Source organism: Pagrus major, chromosome 17 (genome assembly GCF_040436345.1).
Source record: "Pagrus major chromosome 17, Pma_NU_1.0".
Classification (NCBI taxonomy): Eukaryota; Metazoa; Chordata; class Actinopteri; order Spariformes; family Sparidae; genus Pagrus; species Pagrus major.
Window position 1 is genome coordinate 21913209 of NC_133231.1, and position 12828 is coordinate 21926036.

Sequence of the window (12828 nt, forward strand, 5' to 3'; positions counted from 1 at the left end):
TACATGGGTCTGAAATACAGTTAGATATCATTGGACTCCAGCTATTTTGGTCGCATATCAATTAATGTATGAAGTAACTGTGAATGAATATTCCTTTAAGCGAATATTAATTAAGTGTGAACTCATCACATAAAGTCTTAGTGACTTGATTATTTGTTAACGAGGAGGAACAGGAATACATGATGCATGCTGCATTAATTCCTGCTAGAGATCATCATGAGTCATTGTGTTACTTACTGTAAGTATATGACTGCCATTCATATTATGTAATCTCTTTTTAAACAAGGTTCTTTTAATCAAAAATGTCCAAACATTGGATACTTTGACACTGATGCTTTTCATAGTAGGATTATGGGACTCTATGGAGATAATAGTGTTAATGGTGCTGAAAGATTTGTGTTGAGATTCAGTGTACCTCACATTTTTTCCCTGTAAGAGCATCAGAAACAGCAAATGTCTGAATGTTTCATTGCAGGTTTTATAGTCCAACCCCAACTCCCCCGGCCCCCCGAAGATGCTGACATGTATCCTCACCTTCATCACATCAGCAATGGGAGGGCACTGACACTGTTTTTACCATAAATTCCTTCGATCTGCCAATACACTCTGAGTGCTTGCTTCCGTCCTCGCTGCTTTGTATTCGGAGCACAGATCAATCTCTCCAGGTCACATTGATGCAAGACTTTTAATTTCCTAATGGAGAGCCGGTAGAGCAGGGGGTGTGCCTCAGGAGAGTGGCGCTGATAGGTCTGTAACCAAAGAGCTCGTGTATATGCACAGTGTTGGGCGAAATTGGCATAAAGTGGTTCAAGGTTGTTGCACGCTGTTATGTAAGCTTAATTTTCTAATATGGAGAGTAAAACAGCCTACTTTAGATTTTTTTGAAGACTTTATTCATCCCGTCTCTTGATTAAAGTTTGTTTTTGATGAATGATTCTTCAAATAGCCAATTATGATTATAGCTGCTGCTGATGAGTGTCCTACTAACTGTTACTGATCTATGCACAAAGCCGCACATCACTTTGCAGATGATTGATGGCTTAATTTAAACTCATTTCTGGAAATGAAAGCGACTAAAGCGAACGCTGCATCATGAAGCTGGCAACGAGCCGAACCCTTAAGCAGTTATCAATGCAAAACATGCGCTTCCTCGATTTTTCTGTTCTGTCACAACAAATCAGCGGATCAATCAACGTGAGGGGATATTTGCATAATGCTGGTTATATCAAAGAGATTAAACTTTGGTGGAAGCGAGGAATCAATTTAGATGTCATCTTCCAGGAAGGGTAAGAAAGAAAACATACACGGATGAATTACATCAAAAGCAATTTGATTTCTGATCGGCCTTCGCTTTTGGTGTGGAGTGTGAAGATTTTAGAGATGATGTTCGACATTGCGTGAGGGTTTCAGCTGCCTTATCATATGGCCAGACACACTTTCATGCTCCCATACAGCGTTGTGTATCTAAAAAAGCATCTGCACTTTATTTCATAACAAATTTAGTTCCATCTGTGATAATGGTAAAAAAAGAAATTAAATAAAATCACTGTTCTATAGAAAGTTGAGAATAAAAACACAGAGAATAAAGGGTTGTGATTGGTTTTCTTGGGTTTTTTTTCATTATAAATTCTACACAGCCGGAACAAAAATAAAAAGATACATCAACACACCACAGAGGTCACAACAGCGTACCACAAAATATACAGTATACAGTACAGAGAGAGAGAAGTAAAGCACTGAGAATGTCTCATAAAAAAGAATCCTAAATTAAAAAAACAAAAAACATTTCTCTCGTCTCTCGGAGCAAGTGGAAAAGCATGGGAAAAATGAAAACTCAGTAGTTCCAAAATTAAGAATCCCCTTTCTAGAAAAACAACTTTTATACCACAATATTTTTATAGAAAACATTAAAATAAAAAGAAACGATGCTCCAAGTTCACATATCTATCTTCATCTGCCATCACAGGTTTGCTAACAGTCAAAATGGCAAGATCAGTAGACGGACATTAAAAAATAAAATAAGCCTTGTGGGGCGGAGATAGTGGTTTGAGGTGACCTTTCTTTAAAAGCAAAATAAAATCAAGGCCATTGGTTCCAGTGTACAACAAAGTAAAAGGGCACGTCAACCCGCTATCATACCTCTCTGGCCTGCCGACAGTGTAGGGGAGAAACAGAAATGCCAGTATTGCGTACCTAAACACGGAAACATTCCTGCTGTGACACATTTCATTTGGTAAAAACAAAAAGGTACATCGCATACTCCACCACCCTCCCCCCGATCCCTCCCACACCTCCCCTTCCCTTCCCTGCCTGTATCAAACTAGAGTGAACGTCGTGCCAGTGATCTCTCCTAAGGTGAATGTCTGACTACAGCGCCGTGGCCCCTGATCGCCCCATTTTGTGGTCATGCGAAAACACAGCATGTTGATTGTTTTCACCAAGTTCGACCAATCTTACAGTGGAAGCTGATGATATTTGGGCTCTCAAAGCGGAACCGCCGCGACTGTTTTTGTGAGAATGGTATCATCCAGGAGCTGAGGCCTGAAAGGATGAGAAAGACTCAAAGAAATGGCGACAGTTACGACAGTCCCAGACCAGCAGCTTAGTAACCACAGACTCTTTGAACTCCACGTCGAGCACAGTACATCTCCTGCTTGATAGACAGGGTAATCAGTATTTAAATTTACAGAGAAAACAGGAGAACAAAGGGAAACAAGTGAACAACTGATGAACTAACATAATATACAAGTATGCTGGAAATGGCAAGAACAAATTTGTACAACCTAATAGCTTGCTTGTTTTGCTGCTTTTAGCTGGATTTTAAAAAAGGCGAGCAATTTACGAGGAAGAAGTGGTGTTATTAAATGCCCGGGCTGCTTCTAAAGAAAGCTAATTAGGGATATTGGAAAAAAAACAAAACACATGAACATTCACAGGTGGCAAAAAAAAATGCAATTTAACAAATAGCACGAAGACAAACACAGAGCTTCTTCTTTTACAGCCAAACAGTGTGCTCAGGGATTAAAATGTTGTGAGCATAAAACATCACTTGTTATTATTGTGGTGAATAAAACAGAATGGCAGCCCGTGATTATTTTTCCCAATAAATCCAGCAGAGAATTTTAAGTGCAAGACTCCAAGACGGAATAGACGTTCAGTGTTACACTCGCATGGCAGACACGCACTCCGAGAAAATCACAGTGGCTTTTATGGCGTTTTGTGTTTCATTTGGGGTTGATAAGAAAGATTCTGCCACTGTGTTTGGAGAGTGTCCGCCACGCCTCACTGTGCGGCTCTACTCAGAGGAGTCGACCAAAAGATGTGATTGGTGCAGAAGGAGTTAGAAATCAAAATAATGTCGTCCAGTGGTGTCACATTGTGATTTTTCACATATATGGTTTTAAACCTGTGGTAGCATGAATGGATGGAGTCTAATCTTTAAGGTCGACTCTATCTTTAATTTAGGGGGAAAAAAGGAAAAAGTCCATCCAAAAGGTCTACTCCAGGTTATAAAACAAGCCAGTGCCAAACATGGTGAGCCTCCCAATGTCCCCCCAAAAAACCTGTTTCCACGTTCCACCTCTTGTTGTCCCCTTCAGACGAGTGTAGTAAATAAAAATTAGCCCTGTTGTGTTCATTAATGCTCTCCTCCTTCCCTTCATCCCTCTGTCGGTTACTTTCATTGTCTTGCTTCATCACTGTCAGAGAGAAAGATAGAAAAACACACAAAGGACAATATAAATGACCATTGTGCCATCATTATGGATGAACACATGCTTATAATGAGGAGACATGCTGTATTATGTTTATATATTTCTTTTGAAGGGGTAATATGTACGAACAATTAGCTGAAAATGTTGACAGAATGTGAGTAAATAGCAGTTTTGACATTGTGGTATGTGTTGTGTTGCAGAGATAGCAACTGAAATTAACATGCTAACCAGCTAGCCTGTCCCGGTCCAAAGCTCCTGTCCCCATGGTGTTAACATTACTCACGCTACCCATGCTCCCAGTCTGAGCTGCTAACTGCACTGCTAACTAAGCTAAATAGCTAACGGCTGCTACAGTTAGCAGCAGTTAGCTGTCAAACCATCGGTCAAATTCATACTCAAAACAACTAGAGGGCAGCATATCACCAGAGTGACCGCTAACTGCTGCTACCTGTACAGTACAACAAAAATACAGATATTCATTGTTGAAATGTGCCTCAAAGCAACTGAAAACATAATATTCTTTAACTTCATCAATAAATAATCACTCTTTATATTCACTCATAGCTTATTAAACAATTCACCAAGCGATAATTAACTATGGGTAGCCCCAGGAGTTAAGTAGCATTAAAACAAATACATTGACATTAAAATTAATATTGTATACAATGTGTTTTCCTCCTTTAATGCATGCACATCTATGGGCTTCTGTGAGGCTATGAAATGCAATGGTTTTTGGTCAGTATGTGAGATCTAAATGACTATTTCACAACACTATATCACTGCCATGTGTTGTGCAGCTGGCATTATAAGCTGTAAGTATTATAAACTTGTGTTACTTTGTATAATTCTGTTGTAAAATGTTAAAGTCAAGATTTAATTTCAGAATAAAATGAAGTCTGTGGCTGGGCTGCAGCCTCTCAGAAAAAGACAGCTTACAGGGTGATATTTCTTTTAATGACATCTCTGGAAGCGAACATCACTCGACAGCATATGGAGAGGCCGACTTTTACATCTACTCGTTATATCCATTTCAAAAGCAGAGCAGAGAAATGTGTCTGCAATCTCCCTCCTTGCATTTCTGAAATGTCACCCAGTCTGCCGTCAGTAGTTCCAGAAATCACATAAAACAAGACTCGCTTAAAATGGCTTTTACGTTCACGTCAACTGTGCCACTACCGTAAATTTCATGATGAAATGTTTGGCATTGGTGATGACATTTTCAGATGACTCTGTGTAGCTGTCACACTCTGTCATTTGGGCTGCAGGGACAGCTTTCTCAAACCTGCGCTCTTTGAACTAAAACTGACTTTAGACACTCAATCAGCGTGACTGATGCGTCTGAAGATATTTCTGCTGACTGTAAAGCTCGTGTTTATGTCAGATGTATTTGTTATGAGGGATCTTTGTAGGCACCGTTATGTCTATATGACCATTCTCAGCCTCGTGGAGTTACAATAAATCCAAAAAGGATTGTTGAATGTTTTGCTGGCTTCTACACGTCCAAATAATCGACATTTACCAGCCGAGTTGAACTGATTACTCCTACAGCCTTTAGGAAATCCCCATTTCTTTTTTTGTCTTCTTTGATACCAGTCTGCATCTCACAGGCCTGACGACAAACTGAATGAAAAAAGCGACTACGTGGGAACTATTTTTACGTCAGAAGCCCATTCAGCTCAGGAATGGCTTCATCCACTGCCCTGTCCTTACTGGGTGAAGTGCTCTTAACTTTGTCCTTGCATGCCATCATGAGTCACATTTTCATAGGAAAGTGGTGCACGATGAGTCGAGGACAAAAACATTCTCTCTTTAAGCAAAAACAGCATCAGTTAACCCATCGATGTCTGTGTCCAATTTCTCACCTGTTCTGTGGACGGTCTCTTGTTGAGGAGACCGGCCTCTTCGTTGGCTTTGTCTGTCTTCATCTCCACCACAATGTCGTTGTTCACCTCTCCAGTGGCCCTGCAGAGAGAGCGGGAGGGAAACAAAGACACATGTAAGGAAAGGGAATTACTTTGCCTTGTGCAAATAATGGATCTAGACATTAGGCATCGGCAATATCCAAAACTGGATAACATAACATGGAAACTGACAAAATCAGATTTTGAGTTTAAATTAAGTTTTCAGTTTTAATCTGAGGACGTGTCTTCTTCAATTGCAAAAAGTTTTTTTCTTTGACCATCAGTAATTCATCATTATTAATCCACAAACATATTGATCTTCATGTTTAACACAACTCGTGTAAATTTATGCCAAAAGCACTAGCACAATCATGCTGGCACAACTGACTCAAAAAACCATGTCTTCTATAAAAGATGGAGAAAATCCAGCATGTTAACTTGGCATAATGTAAGGAAGTGGAGCAATCTTGAATATTGGCAGAAGGTTAGAGAAAGCAGCTCTGTTATAATCTCACTCTGATACTCGTAGAACAACTTTTTTTCTCATCCAAGAGCGTCTTAATTTCTTGGAAAGCACACACCTCCGCCCACCCAACATTTATCTGTGTTGGATTTATTTATACATTTATTTATTGAATCACAGATGCTTTTTATTTCAAGTGTAACAGTTTCTCTCTTAATTAAATGTGTCTATTTTGTGAAAGCTGGTACATGCTTAACTTCTTTAATTATCACTGTTTTCTTTGGAGAGCCACTAATGAATCTGCTTCAGAGGAGTTTGTTTAACATCTTTTTCATTAGGAACATCCTTATTAAAAGCACCACAGTGTTTTTCAAAAATGAAGCTGTTATTGAGTCACATGTAGTCTCCTTCCCTTCCTCCCCTCCTGTCTACTCACACTTCCTTCTTGTCCTTCTTGCTGCAGGGCAGCTTGCTCCTCTTGTTCAGGAAGTAGATGGCAGCCACCAGCAGCAGGAGCAGCAGAACGCACACCACCACGGCTATCACCACCCCGCTGGAGCCTCCCTGTTGCTTGTCGGCTACAGCGCCGCAATGGAGGGACACATGGAGGGAGGGATGGTGGGATGGAGGGTTGGTGGGATGGAGGTGGGAGGAAGACGTGGGGTGGGGGGAGTGAAGGATGATCACAGTAGAGGAGGTGGGAGGAAGGTGAGGGGAATGGGGAGTTTTTGATTTTTGAAGGCGCATCACGAGGGGTGTACGGGGGTTGGAGGTGTTTTGATTCGTGGGTTAGAAGAGAGGGATGCAAGGGGGTGAAGATAATTTCATTTGGGGTATCAGGTAGGAGAGGGGAGGATGGTGGGAGAGAGGAAGGATGGGGATGGGTGGGGTCCAGATGAAGACAATGGATGGATGGATGGATGGATGGATGGATGGGTGGAGAAGGGAAGGAGCGGGGAGTGGGATGTGGGGTTAGCCTAACTTTTGAATGCAATGACTGAAAAGTGATGGGACCCAAAAACGGGGCCTGTATATTCACAGGTAATACTAGACAGCTGACCAACACTGAACATACTCACCCATCCACCTCCACTTGTATTATTATACTTGTGAGGACAAGGCACTACAATAATCTACATTGACTATAACTATAACATGTTAAATCTTGTTTGCCTAATAGTTTTAAAGGGGATTATGTGATGGACAATTTCTTGGCGGGTCGCAGTGACTTCCTGGAAATGTCAAACTATTCCATTAAAACTGTACCTCAGGCATCATTCTGGGAAACAGCATTTCTAAATCAATACCCAAGGTGTATTTATCTCTTGATGACCACAGTGACAGCACTCATGCTGATGTTGGGGGCTCCACTGACCTCAACGTGAATTAAATTATCTGCAAAAAACTCAAATTTGAACATAACTTTGATAAGTGGCTGTGGTACAGGTACAGGTGCACCATTATGTTCTGAGGTGTTCTGATATACAAAATACTGGACTAGAGGAAGGAGAGTTTGTTCCCTCCATGCTGTCCATTATTCTCTTATATCAGAACACCTGACAAATTTCTAACAAAAATGTTTTTGTTGTTTATGAGACAGAATTTAGGTCAGCCAATGTGGGTTGCATGAACCAACTGATTAATTGAGAAAATAATATCTTGATTAATCGAAAACTTCCAGTTGTGATGGACAGTTCCTAAAAAAATGTTCCTAACACGAATATAAAATCTATTCTGTCCTCTCAACTACAATAATACAAGTACAGATACACAAACACATTAGCTCTTGTAAACACAAATACATTAACCTGTGTGTGCACACAGACATCAATACACGCACAGTGACTTACAGCTCTAGACGAACGCCATACACATGTCAAGAGGGTTAGCGATACAGACCTGACTTAAGCACAGGGTTTCCAGAGAGCAGCACTTTGAGAGAAAGAGAGTTTCTCAGTCCCGTAGCATAGCAAAGCAACAACCACAGCACAAACATCACCAAGAGCATACGCACACAGAAGCTAAGGTTATAAGGTCCTACACACAGCACCCCGGCGAGTGGAAACGACGAAGAGGAAAAGCGAGAAACAAGAAGGCAGTCGGAAAGAAGAGGTGACCAAAAAGGAGACACAGTGAAGAAACACAGAGAGGAAAGGAAGGGATAGAATAGAATAGAATCCTTTATTGTCCCCAAGGGGCCACAAAAAAGTTGTAGTAGCATCCACAAAATATAGGACAGACATCATACAAATGTGACAAGAGAAGAAGAATAACAATATACAATATCCACAGTGTTCGGTAGCAAGAGGGCAAATATACAAGATTACAGTACAGCAGAGGGAGATGTGTGTGTGTGTGTGTGTATGTGTGTGTTGTGTGTGTGTTGAGATGGAGGGGCCGGGGCGAGAGGAGATGGGTGGAGGGGGGATTTCTAAATTACAGGGTCTGTACAACAAAGAGTCCTGAGAGAAGAAGGGAGGAGAGGAGGAGGAGAAGGGAGAAGGCTCTACCTCTGTCGGCCGAATTTTCATTTGCTGGAATTGCTGCAAGAGAGGAAGCCAAAAAAGAAGCAAGGTTTTAGTTGGCAGGCTGTGGAGCCGCTAAAAGAGCAAAAGAAATGTGGATTCAGCCATCATGTGTAAATTGGCTGCAAGGAAACATATGTGGCAACTTCCTACGTAAGCGGGAAGTCACAGTTGCATCACAAGCCGCAGCAAAACTTTCAGAAGTTGACAGTTTCAGGAGGCAAACGCAGGGTTGTAAAAAGTACCCAAAAGTCATATACTTGAATAAAAGTACATATACTTTGCTAAAAAATTACTTTAGTATAACTGAAAGTCACCCATACAAATAGTACTTATAGTCTTACTAATAGTCTGAAAGTATCAAAAGATTTCCAATAAGAAAAATTAATTCAGAAAATACACTTTGGCTCTGATGCAGCATGTAATCTGTAAAGTAACTAGTAACTAAAGTCATCAAATAAATCTAGTGGAGTAAACGCACAATATTTGCCTCCAAAGTGTAGTGGACTGTAAGTGTAAAGTAGCAGAAAATTGAAGTACTCAAGTAAAGTACAAATACCTCAAAATTGTACTTGAGTAAATGTACTTATTTATATTCCAACACTGGGCAAATGATATATTGAACTACTGCCAACTGCGAGATATGACAAACTTCAAACAACTACTGAGGCCTATATTGAGAAATATGTGTGTTTCAGAGTTAGCAGTATTAGGTTTAGCAGTTAGCAGAGTTAGTTAGCCGTTAGTAAGCAGTTAATCAGTAAAGAGATATCCGGTTATTAGCTAACCTAGCTAATGCATAATTTAGTCTTTTATTTCAGGCTTTCAGTTTTGGTAATTTGAGATATGAGCTTACTTAGAAATTGTTCACACTATTGTCAAAAAACAAGCATTTTGTAGTGTATGTTCCGAATTTCTATGTAAGATCTAGTTTGTGTACGTAAAGATGGACGACGCGTCTCCACTTCTTCCCGCTGTACAAAAATAAAAATATCCTGGACATGAGGGCTGCCATCTTGTGCTGGTGACATCATTTAGAGCCAAAGTCTGCCAGTCACCAAGAGCCCACTGAGATGTTTTGGCTTTACTTTTTACACTTTTGCGGAGCTTTCATGTCGTCCATTTTTATATATACTCAATGTGCGAAACCTGTTTTAATTTGCTGAAGAGTAAATCTCCACTTCATCAACACTTTACGTTATAACTAGGCTGAGTGTGATCTTAAGAGCCGGTGCAGCCGCTCTAGTTTTCTGTCCATGGAATTCTGAAATCAAACTTCCCTGAAAAGATTTTGGCAAAAACAGTTTCACCTGTTTCCAGCACAACCTGCTGCATCAAACGAAATTATTAAGTCCTTTACAAAAACACATCACTCTATCACAACTAAACATCAAAAGACTGCAGTGAAGAAAACATGAAGGAGAAGGAGGGAGGGAGGTAAAGACCCATCGTTGTTGCTATCCTCTCGTGACACTGACCTCTTTTGATAGTTACAGCGAAGGTCTTGCTATCTTTTCCGTGCTCGTTGGAGACCTCGCAGGTCACTCCGTCCTTCATGACCTCGGCTGTAGCTTGTAGGGTCAGGGTGCTGACCACCTTGTTACTTTCCAATGATACAGACTGGCAGGAGCGATGGAGGAAGGACGACAAAGAGACATGACATGAATTTTGACATATTTCTTGCCTATATTTGTGACATATATTAAATTAATAAATGCACTCATTCTCTCATTGTCTTAATAAATGTGGGCCCTTTCGTTTTGCACCGTCTAGTGATGCTTTATTTCACATTTCCACCCATGATTCTCATTTATACATCAGGATTTCCCCCTTAAAGTCATCTTTTATGCAAGTTTAAATGTCTCTCATCTTTGATCTTACATATCACTATTAGCTTATGAAATGATCCAGTTTTTCAGAAGGTTCATTAAAGTTTGAGCTCATTTTCTCACTTTATTTTTTTACTTTACTTAATATTTCAATTATGAGGCTGCATTCCCCCTCTAAGTTTCTTTAAAGCTGCTTCATATGGGATTTTCTTTTCAACTGTATCAGATCAATATTAAATATTAAAATCAAATTTTACTTTCCACAGCGCTGCAAGCTATTTCTCTCTCCTTTTTTCTATTGCTTTTGAAGTTTAACATCAGCCCACTGAGAAGAAGATCTTAAGATGCCATGAAAAATAACGCCTCAAACTTCACATATTGACCCAAATGAAAATGCTAGTAGTGATAGCTCTGTTTGAACACATCTTCACCTCTGTTTTTAAAAAAAAAAAAAAAAAAATATTTGTGCAATCCTTTCCAGGAAAGTAGCAATTACATCTGTTTATATCTTGATTCCTGTAAATTGCACACTAGGACAGGAAACAGTTCAGGTATGGTTATCTCCGCCTGACTTCACTGTGTTTCCACGTTCGTACCTCTTCTCCTGAGGGCTTCCAGGTGAACTGAGGGGCAGGATAGCCGTAGGCAGTGCACTTCAGAGTCACCATGTCTCCTTCCTTCCCCACCTCTCCGGCAACAGGGGTTTCGATCATGGGCTTTCCTGGAACGGGAGCCAGAAAGTCAGTGAATAGGGGGAAGCGTTGTTATAAACAAAACAGCAAAAGCTGAAACATTTGTATACAAACACGTACTGTAAATCCTTCTGGGCAGGTTCAGTTCAGTTCCTGTGCTCTCATGAAAATGTGAGTTAACTGAACTAAAGTTGAATAATTATCATCATCAAAGTCATCTTGTGATGTAAAAATATAAAACACAGAGTTTTAACTCTCACACAATGCATGCTGGGAGGTTGCTAATGTGCTGATGATTTTTCTTTTTAAATTTCATTTCATAAGTTGAGTGATTCAATTTATCATTTCAAGCCACCCAATTCTAATGTTCCCAAGTTGGAAAATAAAGAATAAATAGTCCTTTTATGTTGAATTAAGAGTCCCGTGTGTACGATTAAGTGGCATCTAGTGGTGAGGTCGCGGAATGCAACCAACTGAACACCCCTCGCCTCACCCTCCCCGACAGTGGCTGCTAAAAGTGCGAAAAACATGAAGACCCCCCTTTCTGGAGCCAGTGTTTGGTTTGTCCATTCTGGGCTACTGTAGAAATATGGTGGTGCAACATGGCCGACTCTGCCACTAGATCCCCTTGAATCCCACACACTGGACCTCTAAGTTGAAATAAGTTAAACTTGTGTTGTGTTTAATTGTTTAGATGAGTTAATTTTACTGAACTCTATAATAAAGTTTTACAGTGCACAGTTTGATCCCATACTTAAACTAAATTAAAGGGCAGAGTAGGAAGCCACACCTCGTTTCAGTTGCATCCGTGACCTAAACAACTTACTTCCTCTGGCTAAAACAATACCCTGCACACACCTAACAATGACCATTGTTCCTTATTCCGTGTGTTACTGCCACGGGACGAGCTTATGTAGACTGAGCAGTAGAAACACACGTGTATGAGTGTGACTGGTTGAATTACGTGCATGAAAATATGACACTAAAGATGCTGATGTGATTGAAATCGTGACTTAAGTCTTGTTAAAACATAGTTTTATAGGCTGTGAATGTGTCTGTGTGTTTGTGTATCCCAGCTTTTCTTGTACTTGTCTCTGTGAGTGTGTTACCTTTGACGTTGAGGCTGACACCAGCCTGGGCAGTCAGTCCAGGCACAGATGGTACGGCTCCAACACACATGTAGTCTCCAGCTTTATCGTAGGAGACATCTTGTATTGACAGCGTGCCGTCCTGGGAGAGCACCTCATCGCCCTAGAGGAACACACACACAGATATAAACCCAATTGGACTCACGCTACCGGTACTCAGTTCTTTCTCTTTAGCCTCTCTGTGTGAATGTGGGAGGAGAACGGCATTGTGAATATATATTTTGAAGGCTACGCTGGGAAAGCAGAAGAAGAACCTTCACACACGCTGTTCCAAAGCGCGGTGATAACAGATCAAAGTCAGTCCTCCGTGATGAACCTGCCTCATGCAATGCCTCTCAACTTCTTCTCATAGGAATCCTCCTTATGAAGAACAAACACATTCTCTACCCGGAAAACCAGCAGTCGGTGAGTTTCTATCACACCCAGGAGACACAACAATAGATACACAGGCTACAACAACAGGCCTGACGGTGGAGGAACACCCTGTACATCACAAGTGGAGAAGAAGAGACGAATACCAACAACACCACTGCTACAGCACCTGTATCAGAATGCAC

At 40.7% G+C, this 12828-nt stretch overlaps 1 protein-coding gene across 2 annotated transcripts in view; it reads right to left on the reverse strand.

The window, feature by feature from the left end:
* Positions 1–1583: 1583 nt before the first annotated feature.
* The window catches only part of bcam (basal cell adhesion molecule (Lutheran blood group)), a 51272-nt gene continuing 40027 nt past the window's right edge, over positions 1584–12828 (reverse strand). The window contains exons 10-16 of one of the 2 annotated variants that reach the window (XM_073485513.1): positions 12233–12374; positions 11028–11152; positions 10081–10222; positions 8588–8620; positions 6514–6655; positions 5576–5675; positions 1584–3698 (exon numbers count right to left, since the gene is read on the reverse strand). In XM_073485513.1, coding sequence (XP_073341614.1) covers positions 3696–3698; positions 5576–5675; positions 6514–6655; positions 8588–8620; positions 10081–10222; positions 11028–11152; positions 12233–12374 — 687 coding nt within the window. In that variant the 3' untranslated portion in view covers positions 1584–3695. The remainder of the gene's footprint in view (positions 3699–5575; positions 5676–6513; positions 6656–8587; positions 8621–10080; positions 10223–11027; positions 11153–12232; positions 12375–12828) is intronic. The other variant, XM_073485514.1, reaches the window with a different exon arrangement.